Below are 15,277 nucleotides of genomic sequence, written 5' to 3' on the forward strand. Positions count from 1 at the left end.
ATAACGCCTATTGATTTCATCACCCGCGCATTTTAGTGGGACCATTTCTTGTTCGTCTAAAATACGCCATGGCACTGACCTTCACATTACTTAGCCTCTCTCCCCTTTCTTCCTTTGTTTTGAAGCAGCAGAAAACCAAGTACGTACGTGTTTGTCACGCGCCCTCCCTCTCTCTAACAAACCATTTCCGCTCCAACCGTCTGAGTCTGCATCACACTCTCGTAGTTTCTCTCTCTCGCTCGCTGTAAGACTCGACGCTCTTAAACTCTGTTTGGTTGCCGAGAAAAACCCTCGGAAAATAATAAAAAAATGAAATATTAGGCCTCGATTTTGACTTTCGCTTCTCGGCTTTCTTCCCGGGAACCAATCGGAGCTCTGACTGATCGGAATTTCTCTTCTACAGGTCCTCGTAAGATCCTTGTCGTGAAGCCGTGTTGGTTTGCGTCAGATTTCTTCAAGGTGAGTGTTGCCCCATCCATTTGTTCTGCGATTCTAAAATTCTCAATCGAAGCCCTAATTTTTGTTACCTTCCGATTCGCTTCCATTGATTCGTTTTAATAGATCTGCTAATTTCTTTTTTCGCTGCTAATTTCGGTGTTGGTTTTTGCAGTGAATTTACAGCGAAAATGGTTTCCTTCGAGATGAATGATAGAAAAAGTGAGTAATTTTAGTATTTTTTGCTTCTCGTTGTTTTTCAAGAGATTTGGATACTTTTGATTACGCTGTTTGATCAATATATTCATATGTATCTTGTTTAGTGAACAACTTGTTACATTTGGATGCTTTTAATTACTTTGTTTGATACGTGTATTATGTAATCTTGTTTATGTGATCAGTTTGTTTTTGGTAATACTGACTGATAGTTAATTATTTGAAAACTGGAAAGATAATTTAGTGAATCTAAGACACGAGATGTCTGTTACGATATTCTCCAATCTAAATTGTTGTTTGTGCAATTGTAACAGAGATTGGACTAGGATTGACTGGATTCGGTATATTTTTCACGTGCCTGGGAATGGCTTTCTTCTTTGACAAGGGATTGCTTGCAATGGGAAATGTAAGTGTCTTTTATAATTATACCAAGGCTTCTTGCTGAGTTACCATCTTTTCTCTCTGGTTGTAGTTGTACCTTTTATTGTTTTAGTCATTGTTCTACTTGATCCGCGTTTTAACACTGCTCATTTGTTTGTGGTATTTAATCAGATCCTCTTCTTGTCAGGGGTGACTTTAACCATTGGATTTAAGCCCACGATGCAATTCTTCATGAAACGTCAAAATTATAAGGTTTATGACGATTAACCTTTCTCTCCATGTGGTCATGTTTGTCCGTGCATGTATAACTTTTGTTTTTAACCAGGGTTTTTCCTTTTAACCGCACAGGGAACAATTTCTTTTGGTGTTGGCTTCTTCTTTGTGATCATAGGGTGGCCTATTATTGGCATGATTTTGGAGGCATATGGGTTCATCGTACTCTTCAGGTCTCTAGGATTTTTTACTTTGATCTTTTTGCATACTAATAAATTGATTTCTTCATATATGAAGTTGCTGATGGAATGTGTTGTGCAGCGGCTTCTGGCCAACACTGGCAGTTTTTATTCAGAAGATTCCAGTTCTTGGCTGGCTGTTTCAACAGCCATATGTTAGATCGGTATGTTTATTTGCTATTAATCATTCATAATAGTGGATTAATTTTATGCAATGTCTGCTCCAATTGCACATTCATGAAAACCATTCAAGTCAAAACTGGGAAGTCCTTGTGTCTTATTTGTTTTAATAACACGATTTACATCTGTATTTGGCATGGGAGTTAGCCTAGCCATCTTTCTGTTCTTAGAACCCTGGTCAATTATTGTTAAGCATGAAGACGAACGTATAGGAATGAGGAGCGCATTGTTCAGTACTAAGAGATTATTTGACGTGACTGATAGATAATGCAAACTTGAGCCTTTTTGCCTTAAGCTGGATAGTAGTTACAAAGTAAGAGACCATGTTGATTACACACCCTTCTTTTTCTAATAATCTAAAAACTTCATTGAAAGATAATTTGCTCTCTTTCTTCATTTGTAAAGGAAACTCTTAATCACAAAAGACTCGTATTCAACCTTATCTTCATTTCTCATCTTGTGAACAATTCTCAGCTTCTTTTGTTGGTAATTTTCGTAATCATAACTGTTTAGATCATTAGTCATAGTGAATTAGTTTCAAACACAAGTGAAGCACATTTTTTTTTCTCAAAAACAAAGAGTACACTGATATAATTAAGAAAAGAGCAGTTCTTGATTTTTATGTATTGTCTTAGGATTATGCTATCATTTTTGTGAAAGCTGTTACTTTTCACTCTTTTTCGTAAGTCAAGAATTGTATTTCTTTTATGTCTTGGTGTTTGACTTGGAGAACTAAAAATGAAATATCAAAAGGCAAAGGGTTAATTGACACATGGTGTTTCAGCAGGTTAATTGGATTTACCTGGAAACAAATTTGAAAGAGCTTTGAACCTTTTTTATAGTAATAAACAGGACATATTTGTCATGTTTCTTAACGTATTTTGTCCGAATTATGTTTAGTTTGACCAGTTGTTGCTTTAGTCCTAAATAGAGTAATGGTTGTAAGATTAATTATGGGGTTAAGTTATTACCTTGTGATTTTCTTAAAATTTCTTAGATTCATGGAAGAATCACTTGCAATATTCACTTGGCTTAGATCCATGCCTAGTTCCATCTTTGATTTATACAACCTTCCAACAGAGGAGTCGAAGACTTACGGCATTATGGTCCAAATGCTTTAATTCCCTTTCTAGCTAGTTGGCCTATTTCATGTCCAATACAAATTTTCCTTGGTGCTGTAGAGTCTCTACCCTTTAGGTGGTAGCACTTTATCAATATATATCATATATTACGCTGGCACCTCCTTGCACGACAATAAGTTCAAATAATCGAGGATATAGTCTGTCTGTCTGCGACTCTATATGTTTATATCAGTATTTCTTCTTGCCTGAATATGAGCTTTATCTGTGCTATTCCCATTGCAATTAGATGACTTGTTTGTGTTTACCCCCTATCCCACTCTGATGTGCAGGTCTTTGACCGATATCGTGGCCGACGGGTGCCTGTGTAAGCAAGGAAACAGAGTGCCACTAATCTGCGGGCTGGCGAACCTGTAATTTCTTGTAAAATACTTTTTAGATGGCGCACCATAATTCTTTTTATTCAGTTTCCAAAGTGACCGTAGGAAATGATCTCAGTGAATGGGCTTTTATCTTTTACCAAGAAGAAAAAAAAAAAAAAAAGTGAAATTGAAGATTACATATGAGCTTTATGTGCACTATTTTGTCTTGGTTTTTTGCTTATTTTGTTACCTTTGCCAAGTGTAAAATTCTTAGAAAAAACATTTCAAATAACTATCTAATATTTGGAAACTTGGGAATCTATCCTGTCACTAGTGTGTTTAAAATATTAGTATAAGTGAAAATATTGATGGATATATCGGTATCGATTGTTTTTGATAAAAAAGTAAAAATTTAAAATTATACTTTAGGAAATGTTAAACATTGGTTTAGACGAAATATTAAAAAAAAATCGATATTTAGTCGATATGTCGAAAATATTGATGAAATTTGTTGACTTTACCCCCTCTTTTCATCTCTTTTTCCGATTTTGTCGATATTTTTACGGAAATATCAACAAGAAATTCCAAACACTCCATATCACTAGCATGAAGTGATGACGTGAAGAAATACTAAAGGTTTTTCACCCTTACGTTGTCTATGGGACTCTGAATCTCCAAATTAGGGATGGCAATGGTTATGGCGGGCATGTAACCGAGGCTAATTTACCCATAACCGTTTATACTCATATTCGCATAACTGTTTACCCGTTGGGTAATTGCCTAAACGGTTATACTCATACCCATAACCGTTTATAAACGGTTAACCATACCCATAACCGCATACCCATTTAACCATAACCGTTTAATACCCGTTTACCCATTTATCATTTTTAACCCGTTTATTTTTTTTTTTTACCATTACCCTTTTTCACCCGTTTACATGTTTTTTAACAACTTGAAAATTTAAAAAAAAATCGTCATAAATTTTTTTTTTTTGACAATTAAACACCGTTATAGGTACATTCATCATACATTTCCATATTTTAATTTTTTAAGTCCTTATACCATTCCAATAATTGAAATAATAGTTTACGAATGATATTTTTAACTGTTACCAATGAAGGTAAATATAATATTTGCCAAGTATTATTGGGTTACAAAAATTGTTTAGAAGACATTTCTGTCAAAGCATTTCTTTCAATTTCACAGTTACCCGTAAGGAATTTAAATTAATTTGGCCAATTCCTTGATGATGAGAATCATCATTCCTGTAGTAGTGTTATTGAGAGAATGACCGATGAATTCCTTGCTAATTTATTGGGTGCTAAGTATTATTGAATCGAGAACATGATTTGTGTTAGTTTTACATATATAAAATAAATGAGTAAACGGTTATCCGTTTATAACCGCGGTTAATACCCATAACCGCCCATTTAAATTTCGCGGGTAAACGGTTATATCCATAACCGTTTATTTATCTAAACGGTTACCCATAACCGTAACCGTTTAATTTAAATGGACGGAAAACCGCAGTTACCCATAACCAATGGGTATTTGCCCATCCCTACTCCAAATCAACCCCTTGTACCCAGTAAATTGAAGTTTAACCTGGCTAATAGGGATCCATTTGAAGATTCAGAATACATATTTGGAATGCTCTAGAAGTTACTTCTACTCAAAACACTTTATTTTTATTAGGCGTGCATAGAAATCCAAATGGAAGTGATCCTGAGGAAGCACACGTTAGTACTTCTCAAAAAAAGCAATTCCCAGTTCCTTACAAACTATAATCACTTTTAGCTTTATGTCAAAACATTGTCGAAAGGGGCTTTGGTTATTTAGAAGCGCTATAGCCATTCTAATGACACTGATATAGCCTACTAATATGCATACAGGATCGTAACGGACCATCTTTGTAACATCAAAGGTGAGAAGAAAACTCAACTGTGAAGCTTTCGATTTTTTTACAGACGATAGTAAGTGTAGCATTCCAGTTGCCAGTTAGAGGCGTACCTTGCAGATGTTTTCATGTTCTTCGGCCTTTCTCTTGATATTCTGGCTGCAGATAAAAACCGGGATCAGTTAGGCTCCTATATCCTCACCACATGATATGGCAGCAAGACTCAAATTTTCAGCATTTATTGTGTTTCGCCCTTCGATTTTTTTTCCTTGTTGCGGCGTTGCCTCTGACGGAAAAGCTGGTGGGCTACAACTTTCTTCTGGTCATGTGTTTTTGTGTAATCTTTCCTTCTTGTCGTTCTTGTGTGGAAAACATTCCCAGTCATGCTTCTTCTAGTCATGCTTCTTGTAAGAACACCTACACTACAGCTAGGCGGAATCTTGCGAATTTTCTTATTTTCTTCTGTCATCGGGTTCTTGTCCTCCTTAACCTTAACCTTCTTATGCTTAGCTGGAGTTTCAGTTGTTCCAGAATCCACATTTGGCACTGGACTACGATTTTCCATCTTTAAACCGATTGGTGATCCGGTATGACCAGAAGCATTGTCCCCGGATGTTTTCAGTATATCACTGAAAATGCTCTTTACTAGTGAACAATAATCAGAGTCTCCAAAATTTAAAATTGACAGATCACGTGCCCTTGTCACTGGTAGATCATCTAAAGAGAATGGTAAAGAGTTACTCTCGTTGGTTCCTGAAGAAACGTTGAACTTTTTATAAGCTGAATTCCTCATTGAAGAAACTATGTCGGTTGAATTGTCACCCGTGACAACAGCAGCATATTCCTCCCAGTCAAAAGGAAATCCAAGAAGAAAGTGATCGTATAGCTGACAGATTAGAAGGCATAATGTTAAGTTCACTAGGAAAGTTGGAAGAAACCTTAACCACTAACTTATATCTTCAGAAGTCCCGACAAAATATTAACTATATCAATTCAATCATAGAGGAGTGCTGACATTTTCATTCGTTTATTTTTATCAAACAGGGTTATGAAGAATTAGAACATAGTAATCCCCTAATCAATGACAGTACCTACTTGTGACGGGGTATCTCCTATTTTTTTCAGTCCCTTGCATTTAGGCCTCAGTTGGTGTCTAGGATTGGATTGTAATGGATAACCCACTATGAAAAATCATTCGTAGTTTGTTGGAGGAAGAAGTTAAAATTATGTCCCGAATCCTGCTTGAAGGTAACCCACTCAAAATGAAAACTCATTCGCCTCCACCTTCAATATACCTTGAATTTTATGAATTAAGAAACTAAGTGGGTTGGTCTTAAGGCAAAGGATCTAGAAAACTCAGGGTTTAAGCTTTGGTATTCGGGCACAAATAGAACGAGAAACGGTATTGGCATCATTGTGGACAAGACCTTGACACAAGATGTTGTAGATGTCAAGAGGGTAGGAGATAGAATCATGGCAATCAAGATTGTAATAGGACAAGAACTCATCAATGTGATTAGTGCGTACGCACCTCAAGTAGAGTTGGATACGAGTTCGAAGGAGAAATTTTGGGAAGACCTTGGAGACTTGGTGCAAGGAATTGCTCAGACGGAGAAGTTATTTATAGGAGAAGATTTAAATGGACACGTGGGCAGGGAGACAGGCAACTATGGAGGTTTTCATGATGGCCATGGTTTTGGGGAGAGAAATGAGGATGGGGAAGCTATCTTGGATTTTGCAATGGCATATGATCTCTTCTTAGCCAACACCTTCTTTAAGAAGAGAGAAGAACATGTGATCACCTACAAGAGTGGGTCGTCAAAAACACAAATAGATTTTCTTCTAATGAGGAAAGGGGATCGTATAACTTGTAAGGATTGCAAAGTTATACCGGGGGAGAGCTTGGCTAATCAACATCGCTTGTTGGTGATGGATGTACATATCAAAAGAGTGAGAAAAAAGAACAAGACTTGGAAGTGCCCAAAGACTAGATGGTGGAATCTAAAAGGAGAAAAACAAGTCATTTTCAAAGAGCAAGTAATCACCCAGTGTGTGTGGGATAGAGAGGGGGAAGCTAGCCAAATGTGGGATTCCATGGCTAGCTGTATCCGAAAAGTAGCAAAAGAGGTATTAGGAGAGTCCAAGGGCTTTGCTCCACACCAAAAAGAATCTTGGTTGTGGAATAAGGAGGTACAAACAAAGGTGAAGGCTAAGAAGGAATGTTGTAAAGCCTTATATAAGGATAGGACCGATGAAAATGGTGAAAGGTATAGAAGAGCGAAGCAAGAGGCGAAGAAAGCTGTGAGAGAAGCTAAGTTAGCGGCTTATGACGATATGTATAAGCGACTAGATACCAAAGAAGGAGAGTTGGATATCTATAAACTAGCTAGAGCAAGGGAAAAGAAGACAAGGGACCTAAACCAAGTGAGGTGCATCAAGGATGAGGATGGAAAGGTTTTTGCTCCAGAGAACGCGGTCAAAGACAGATGGAGAGGTTATTTTCATAATCTTTTCAATGAAGGACATGAAAGGAGTACTCCTTTAGGGGAGTTGAGTAACTCAGAAGAGTGTAGAAACTACTCATTTTATCGTCGAATCAGGAAGGAAGAAGTGGTTGTAGCTTTGAAGAAGATGAAGCATAGAAAAGCAGTGGGCCCAGACGATATACCGATTGAAGTGTGGAAAGCCTTGGAAGAGACAGGTATAGCATGACTCACTGACCTTTTCAATAGGATTTTGAAAACGAAGAAGATGCCAAACGAGTGGCGAAAGAGCACCTTGGTGCCTATTTACAAGAATAAGGGCGACGTACAAAATTGCATGAACTATAGGGGTATTAAGCTAATGAGTCATACAATGAAGCTCTGGGAGAGAGTCATTGAGCATAGATTGAGGCAAGAGACACGGGTTTCAGACAACCAATTCGGGTTCATGCCAGGGCGCTCAACCATGGAGGCAATCTATCTCTTACGAAGATTGATGGAAAGATATAGAGATAGGAAAAAGGATTTACACATGGTCTTTATAGATTTGGAAAAAGCGTATGATAGGGTCCCAAGAGACATTCTTTGGAGAATTTTAGAGAAGAAAGGAGTACGAGTAGCATATATCCAAGCTATAAAGGATATGTATAAAGGAGCAAAGACTGTTATAAGAACTCATGAAGGACAAACCGAAAGCTTCCCCATAACTGTAGGATTACATCAAGGCTCATCCAAGTCCTTACCTTTTTGCGTTGGTAATGGATGAGTTAACAGGACATATTCAAGATGATATTCCTTGGTGTATGCTTTTCGCAGACGATATAGTGTTGATAGATGAAACTCAGGAAGGGGTAAATGCGAAGCTTAACCTTTGGAGAGAAGTGTTGGAATCTAAAGGTCTTCGCCTAAGCCGATCAAAGACAGAATATATGGAGTGCAAGTTCAGTGCAAATGGAGGACAAAATGAGTTAGGGGTGAGGATCGGAGATCAGGAAATACCAAAGAGCGACCGTTTTCGCTACCTAGGATCTATCTTGCAAAAGAACGGAGAATTAGATGGAGATCTCAACCATAGAATACAAGCTGGATGGATGAAGTGGAAGAGTGCATCCAGCGTGTTGTGTGATCGTCGTATGCCACTGAAGCTTAAGGGAAAATTTTATAGGACGGGAATAAGGTCGGCGATGCTGTATGGCACAGAATGTTGGGCGGTGAAGCACCAACACGTACACAAAATGGGTGTAGCGGAGATGAGGATGCTTCGTTGGATGTGTGGGCACACGAGAAATGATAAGATTAGGAATGAGGATATCCGAGGTAAAGTAGGAGTAGCCGAAATTGAAGGAAAACTGAGAGAAAATCAGTTACGGTGGTTTGGACATGTGCAAAGAAGGCCTACTGACGTTCCGGTTAGAAGATGCGACTACGGGATAGAGGTTCAGGGCCGAAGGGGTAGAGGAAGACCTAGGAAAACTTTAGAAGAGACTCTAAGAAAAGACTTAGAGTACTTGGATCTAACGGAGGACATGACACAGGATCGAGCACAATGGCGTTCTAAGATTCATATAGTCGACCCGACTCAGTGACTTGGATTTTTCAAGACTCCAATCGAGAAGTTTTCCCCACTCGGGAAATTAAGGGAACACTACCTCAACCTACATGCTCCACTCACAAAGCTTCAACAAAAGAAAAATTCAAAGAACTTAGTGAAGAAGGTTTTGGTGTATTTAACACAATACGTTGAAATGAAACAAAGCTTATTTATTGATATCTCTAAGAAGTTACAAATATGTACATATACACGAGTCAAAATAAACAAACAAGAGGGATCATTCACAAATGTTGCTTAGGAGAAGTCTCAGCAGTCGGCAGAGCCCCAGAAAGAGAAGGCACCGGAGGGGGATCATTCGGAGCCTCAGTACTGGACAGCACCCTAGAAGGAGGAGGCATCGGAGGTTGATCATTTGGAGCTTCATTACGCGGTACAGCCCCAGAAGACGAAGACAATAAATGCCTTTGGAACAAACCCACAAACCTCTGATGATCATGTAAAATCTGACCATCAGATTCCTTCATCTGGTCAAGCTTCCTCTTCATGTTTGTAGCATAGTCATGAGCGAGCCGGTGCAACTGTTTATTCTCATGCTTGAGCCCTCTAATCTTCTGTTTGAGACTCATCATTTCAGCCGCCAATGATTCAACTTGGCGGGTTCAAGCAAATAGGCGTTGTGCCATATTAAACACAGAACCTGCACACTGAACACTGAGAGCCGGAGAATCCTTAACAGCCAACTCATCAGACCGTTTGGAAAGTAGTCTGTTATCTTTGGGAGTGAGAAGGTTCCTGGCCACCACTGCAGCGGTCATATCATTCTTCATCACGGAATCCCCAACGGTAAGAGGACCAGTAGGGGATAAGAAGGATGGGCGCCATATGTTGTCTGGAGAAGGCGTGGCTGCCTCTTTAACAAGGTTCATGTCAAAACGACGGTCGGAGGGGCCAGACATTTTTAAAGGTGTTGAAGAGAAAAGAGATCGGACAAATCAAGATCTTAAAAATGCAAGAAGGGAGCTTCTACTGGTGGAGATTCAAGTGTGCTTTGGAACTTAATACCAGCCTCTATAAAAATCCGCACTCGATGGAGCTTCAGAAATCGAAGAGGCGCCTGCTCAGAAATCGAAAGGCGTTTGCTTTCTCAAAAGCTGAGCTGCTCAGAGACCACGAGGGCCGATCTCAGGAATCGAAGAGGCGTTTGCTTTCTCAAAAGCTGGGCTGCTCAAAGACCACGAAGGTCGATCGCAGAAATCGAAGAGGCGCTTGCTTTCTCAAAAGCTGGGCTGCTCAGAGACCACGAGGGCCGATCTCAGAAATCGAAGAGGCACCTGCTTTTTCAGCCTTGTCAGCACCTGTCACATGCACACTCAACTTTGTGGAAATTACGGGCATTCTGTCGAAGATTTCTAGTGAAGTAGAAAGCACGTGAATGTTACTGTTCAATCATTCACTTTCCACACGCAACATCAGCTCACGGGTACCACAGATAACTTTGCCAAAAATCTCTGACAAAGTTTAGACACGTGAAGCTTGCAGCTCCCATTACATCGCTATGACCAAGAAGGGTAAAAGAATAGCAAATAAACAGCACTAACAAAGTTTAGACACATAAATTTTGAAGGTCTAGCTACCATATTATTACCCACAAGGGTAAAGGAACAGGACAATTGCTGGATAATTGGAAAGTCCCTGTGGGTCAACCTCTGTGCTCCGTGGCAAGGTAGACTAGCAAACAGGCCTAACCTTTACTCACATTCGAGAAAACACTCCCAACAAGATTGCTTGCTTCAAGATCGAAGAGGCACCGTCCTCCGAATCTCGAGAGCCAGACTCCCAACATGATTACTTTCTCAAAAAGCGACGAGACACCGCTCTCCGAATCTCGAGAGCCAGACTCCTAGCAGGATTGCTTTCTCAAAAATCGAAGAGGCACCGTTCTCCGAATCTCGAGAGACAGATCCCCGACAGGATTGCTTGTTCGAAAACCGAAGAGGCACCGCTTTCTCAACTTCGAGAGCCCTTTAGATAAAGCTTGTCTGTAATCCTCACACCGCTTTCTCAACTTCGAGAGCCAGATCTCCTTGGATAAAGCTTGTCTGTAATCTTCACACGTAACATCAGCTTTCCAGATACCACATACCACATACCACTTTTTCAAAGTGCTCTGATAGAGTTAAAACACGTGAAGCTGGCAGCTCCCACTACCGTGCTATGACCAAGCAGGGTAAAAGAATAGTATTACTCCTTGTTAGGGAGACTCCTATATATGTCGACCTCCATCCTCAACGGACAGGCAGACCTGCAAAAATGCTCAACCCTTCCTCATATTTGAGAGGGCACTCCCAACGAAGCCTCTCGAAATACTCAGCTTTCTTTCCCCCCGAGAATACCTCTGCAAACAAGCTACACTAGAGCAAGAATATCTCATATCATCAGGGTTAAAAGCAAGAGTATCTCATATCATGCTTTTTCCCTGTCTTTTCCTTTGGCCTTGTTCTTACCTGCAAGACAAGGAGAAAGAGAGCAATCAGTCAGCACTTGGAATCAAGCTTCCAGTCCGGAACTGACTGCCTGGAACCCCATTGCTCTCGAGTACTCATCTTCAACATCTTATGCTTCCCGAGAAGATACCACATCTGCCTGAGGAACAAATAAGGCAAGTGAGAAGGATACAAGGAAACATGTGGAGACAAGCGCAACAGAACACATGCCGATACATCCACTACTTTGTCAACAGCAAAAGTATCCCATATCAGCAGGGTCGAACGTACTCTAGATTTGGACTTGTTTTGACCCTCAAATTCTTCAGTCGGCCTTATACTCTGGCGGAAACAAGAAAACCCTCCAGCCCAATTCAAGAATAAGCCTGTGGAAAGTTACTTCTTCAAAAGCAAAAGTATCTCATATCACCTTTTCTCCTTTTCTTCTCTTTATCCTTCATGCTACTTGCAAGATAAGGAGAAGGATAACAATCAGCCGGAACTCGAAATCAAACTTCTGATCTGGGACTGATTGCTTGGAGCTCTGATTACTTACCTTGTCTGTCACCTCTTTCAGCAGATCCCCTAGCTCGGCGACTTGGGGGACTCCTACTACATGGTTTGTATCGCGCTTGACCAAGCCTGAAACTACAAGTAAGCGTAAAGTGAAATTGATACATTACCTTGTGCATCTCCACCAGTTAAAGATACCATCCCTGGAGGGAGGAAAAGTACTTCCAAAGAAGATGCCACATCTACCTATGAGACAGATAAGGCAAGTGAAGACGATACCACACTTCGGTACTTAAAAGTTTCGTGATTACGAGATCATTTTTCTACAATATTTCCTAATGTCATTTGTACTAAATCATTCACTTGTACTCACTAAAGGAGAGCTTGAACCTATATACTGTGTAAACCCTTCACAATTAATGAGAACTCCTTTACTCCGTAGACGTAGCCAATCTGGGTGAACCACGTACATCTTGTGTTTGCTTCCTGTCTCTATCCATTTACATACTTATCTACACTAATAACCGGAGCAATCTAGCGAAGATCACAAACTTAATATTTAAGATGATATTCTTTGGTATATGCTTTTCGCAAACGATATAGAGTTGATAGATGAAACGCAGGAAGGGGTAAACGCGAAGCTTAACCTTTGGAGAGAAGTGTTGGAATCTAAAGGTCCTCGCCTAAGCCGATCAAAGACAGAATATATGGAGTGCAAGTTCAGTGCAAACGGAGGCCTGGATGGATGAAGTGCATCCGGCGTGTTGTGTGACCGTCGTAGGCCACTGAAGCTCAAGGGAAAATTTTATAGGACGGCAATAAGGCCGGCAATGCTGTATGGCATAGAATGTTGGGCGGTGAAGCATCAACACGTAGGTGTAGTGGAGATGAGGATGCTTCGTTGGATGTGTGGGCACACGAGAAAGGATAAGATTAGGAATGAGGATATCCGAGGTAAAGTAGGAGTAGCCGAAATTAAAGGAAAGATGAGAGAAAATCGGTTACGGTGGTTTGGACATGTGCAAAGAAGGCCTACTGACGCTCCGGTTCGAAGATGTGACCACGGAACAGAGGTTCAGGGCCGAAGGGGTAGAGGAAGACCTAGGAAAACTTTGGAAGATACCTTAAGAAAAGACTTAGAGTACTTGGATCTAACGGAGGACATGACACAAAACCGAGCGCAATGGCGTTCTAGGATTCATATAGCCGACCCCACTTAGTGGGAAAAGGCTTTGTTGTTGTTGTTGTTGTACCAATCCATTCCAATCCTAGGCACCAAACGAGCACTTAGGGTTTAGGTTCATTTTTCTTAAGTCGAGAGGTAAGGTATACAAAAGGAAACTACATACCTCGGATGGAAAGCCATTTTGATGCGTGCGAGACCTATTTAAACAACCACTAACTGTGATCATGATCCCATCTACTGTCTCAAGAACAGTGGCCGAATGTCTCTTGGAAATTGCTGCTGAACAAAAAACTCTTACTCCTAGTCTCCTGTCGTACGAAAATACAAAAATGATATTCAGATGAAGAATAATTCTTAAGACATTCATCAGGACAGAAATGAGTTGAGTAACTAAGATGCAACATATTCCTGCACAAATCCAATGCCACAGATCGAACAAGAAAAGTTCAACAGCTGATCAGCGAAGTAATTTTCCATTCTGTATGTTATCCAAAACAACTGTCGCATATAGCAACACCGTCGCTCTATAGTTGGAGCTGGATAGTTTTCAAAATTGAAATACTAGTTTCACTCTCAAATTAGTAGTTTCCCAAGGCCTTTTCGCCACACGAAAGTGGAAGGGGAATCAAAAACTGGTTACACACACATCACAAAACTTATTTCAGAAAATTCTTGTCTTCTCAAACAATCATTAGACCAGGAAGACATAGCACAAAAGTAGGTTGGCTAATTGAACAGAGCAAAAAAAGTAAAATTTCGAAACATTCAAGCTGTCATAAACTGAATTGCTTTTACTTAAACCCCTAATTCTTCAAATTCACACTGAAAAAAACCGGAAACAACTCCGATTCCTTTCTGGGTTCCGTTTAGTTGCCTTAGAATTTTGAAATTCCTCAAGAACAAGCAAACATCTCAAAGCAAAATCAAACAGAAATAATAGAGTGAATAGTTACGAAAGAAAGGGTATTACTCTCTACAAGCAAATCCTCCAACGGCCAAGCCCTTTCCTTTAGCCTTTACCAGCCACCAATCTTGCAACAAGACCTGTCAAAAATATCCAAAAAAATAAGAAAAATAATCGAAATCAAAATGTTGAAAAGAAGAAGAAGAATGCGTTGGGAATTCACCGATTTGACTGAGGCGGGTGTGATGGCGGTGCTCGAGAATGGGGTTTTGGGATTTCGGGCAATTGAATGGGGATCCCGATCATTTGCAGGCGTTTTCGGGTCCGGAGTTGCAGAGGCCGCCGCCGCCGCCTTTCTTCTTGTCGTAACCATTGCTGTGTCGGAGTGGCGGCAACTATTCAGTTTCGTCAGTAACAGTCCACTTAGTTTCAACTGAACGAAAAATTTAGACAAATATTAATTTCAATCCAAATATTCGGAAAATATGTTTTTAATTTCAATCCAAATATTCGGAAATAGAGTATTTATCAAATATAGTCAAATATTAATCTCTGATTTCAAAAATATCAGTTTTTATAAAAAAATTAAATATATTTAAAATATCATTTAAATAGACACAAATACCTTCAATTTATACAAATAACTAGTTGTTGATTAAAAGGTTCTTGTGCGATAATCAAGTGGTGGTTTCACTAATTTTTCTAATATGCACCCGAAGAACTTCTATTCCGTAAACCTTAAAATATGCTTTTTGCACTTTCTAAGAATACAATAAATCTCTCGATTCACTAGCACATTCAATGATAACCTTCAAAATAGAATCTGGATGTGGACAACACCCTTAATAATGCAAAGGTGGAAAATTAAATACGAAGCACATATAATCCAAAGGAAAATTAAGATAAATAATGTTACAAAAATTAACAGTTCATTCTTCCATAAATATTCAATCGAAGGGAGAAACTACAACAACAAAGAGAAAACGTAGACGAGGAACAGTGCAAAAAATTAACCATCTACAATCATCTTCGTTTAGGGGTGCACAATTTTTCACCAACAATCGATGTCTTCACTAGGTCTCCTCCAATTTTAAGGTTTAGCTGTGAGCACTCTTCATCTAATAGGGTTTTTGTTTTTTAATTTATTAGGT

The 15,277-nt window shown here is 39.5% G+C and overlaps 2 protein-coding genes across 2 annotated transcripts; one reads left to right on the plus strand and one right to left on the minus strand.

The window, feature by feature from the left end:
* The first annotated feature begins 83 nt into the window (after positions 1-83).
* Positions 84-3,415, plus strand: LOC126619261 (vesicle transport protein GOT1-like). Its single transcript, XM_050287573.1, has 8 exons — positions 84-244; positions 404-459; positions 611-657; positions 966-1,057; positions 1,204-1,284; positions 1,381-1,478; positions 1,567-1,648; positions 3,076-3,415. Exons 3-8 carry the CDS (start codon positions 627-629, stop codon positions 3,112-3,114), a joined length of 423 nt encoding a protein of 140 aa, XP_050143530.1. The 5' UTR covers positions 84-244; positions 404-459; positions 611-626; the 3' UTR covers positions 3,115-3,415.
* Positions 3,416-4,878: 1,463 nt separating this feature from the next.
* On the minus strand, positions 4,879-15,158 carry LOC126619257 (uncharacterized). Its single transcript, XM_050287570.1, has 5 exons — positions 15,141-15,158; positions 14,350-14,559; positions 14,193-14,266; positions 13,386-13,530; positions 4,879-5,891 (listed from the first exon to the last, which is right to left on the minus strand). Exons 1-5 carry the CDS (start codon positions 15,141-15,143, stop codon positions 5,244-5,246), a joined length of 1,080 nt encoding a protein of 359 aa, XP_050143527.1. The 5' UTR covers positions 15,144-15,158; the 3' UTR covers positions 4,879-5,243.
* Positions 15,159-15,277: the final 119 nt, after the last annotated feature.

Source organism: Malus sylvestris, chromosome 4, assembly GCF_916048215.2.
Source record: "Malus sylvestris chromosome 4, drMalSylv7.2, whole genome shotgun sequence".
NCBI classification, from domain to species: domain Eukaryota; kingdom Viridiplantae; phylum Streptophyta; class Magnoliopsida; order Rosales; family Rosaceae; genus Malus; species Malus sylvestris.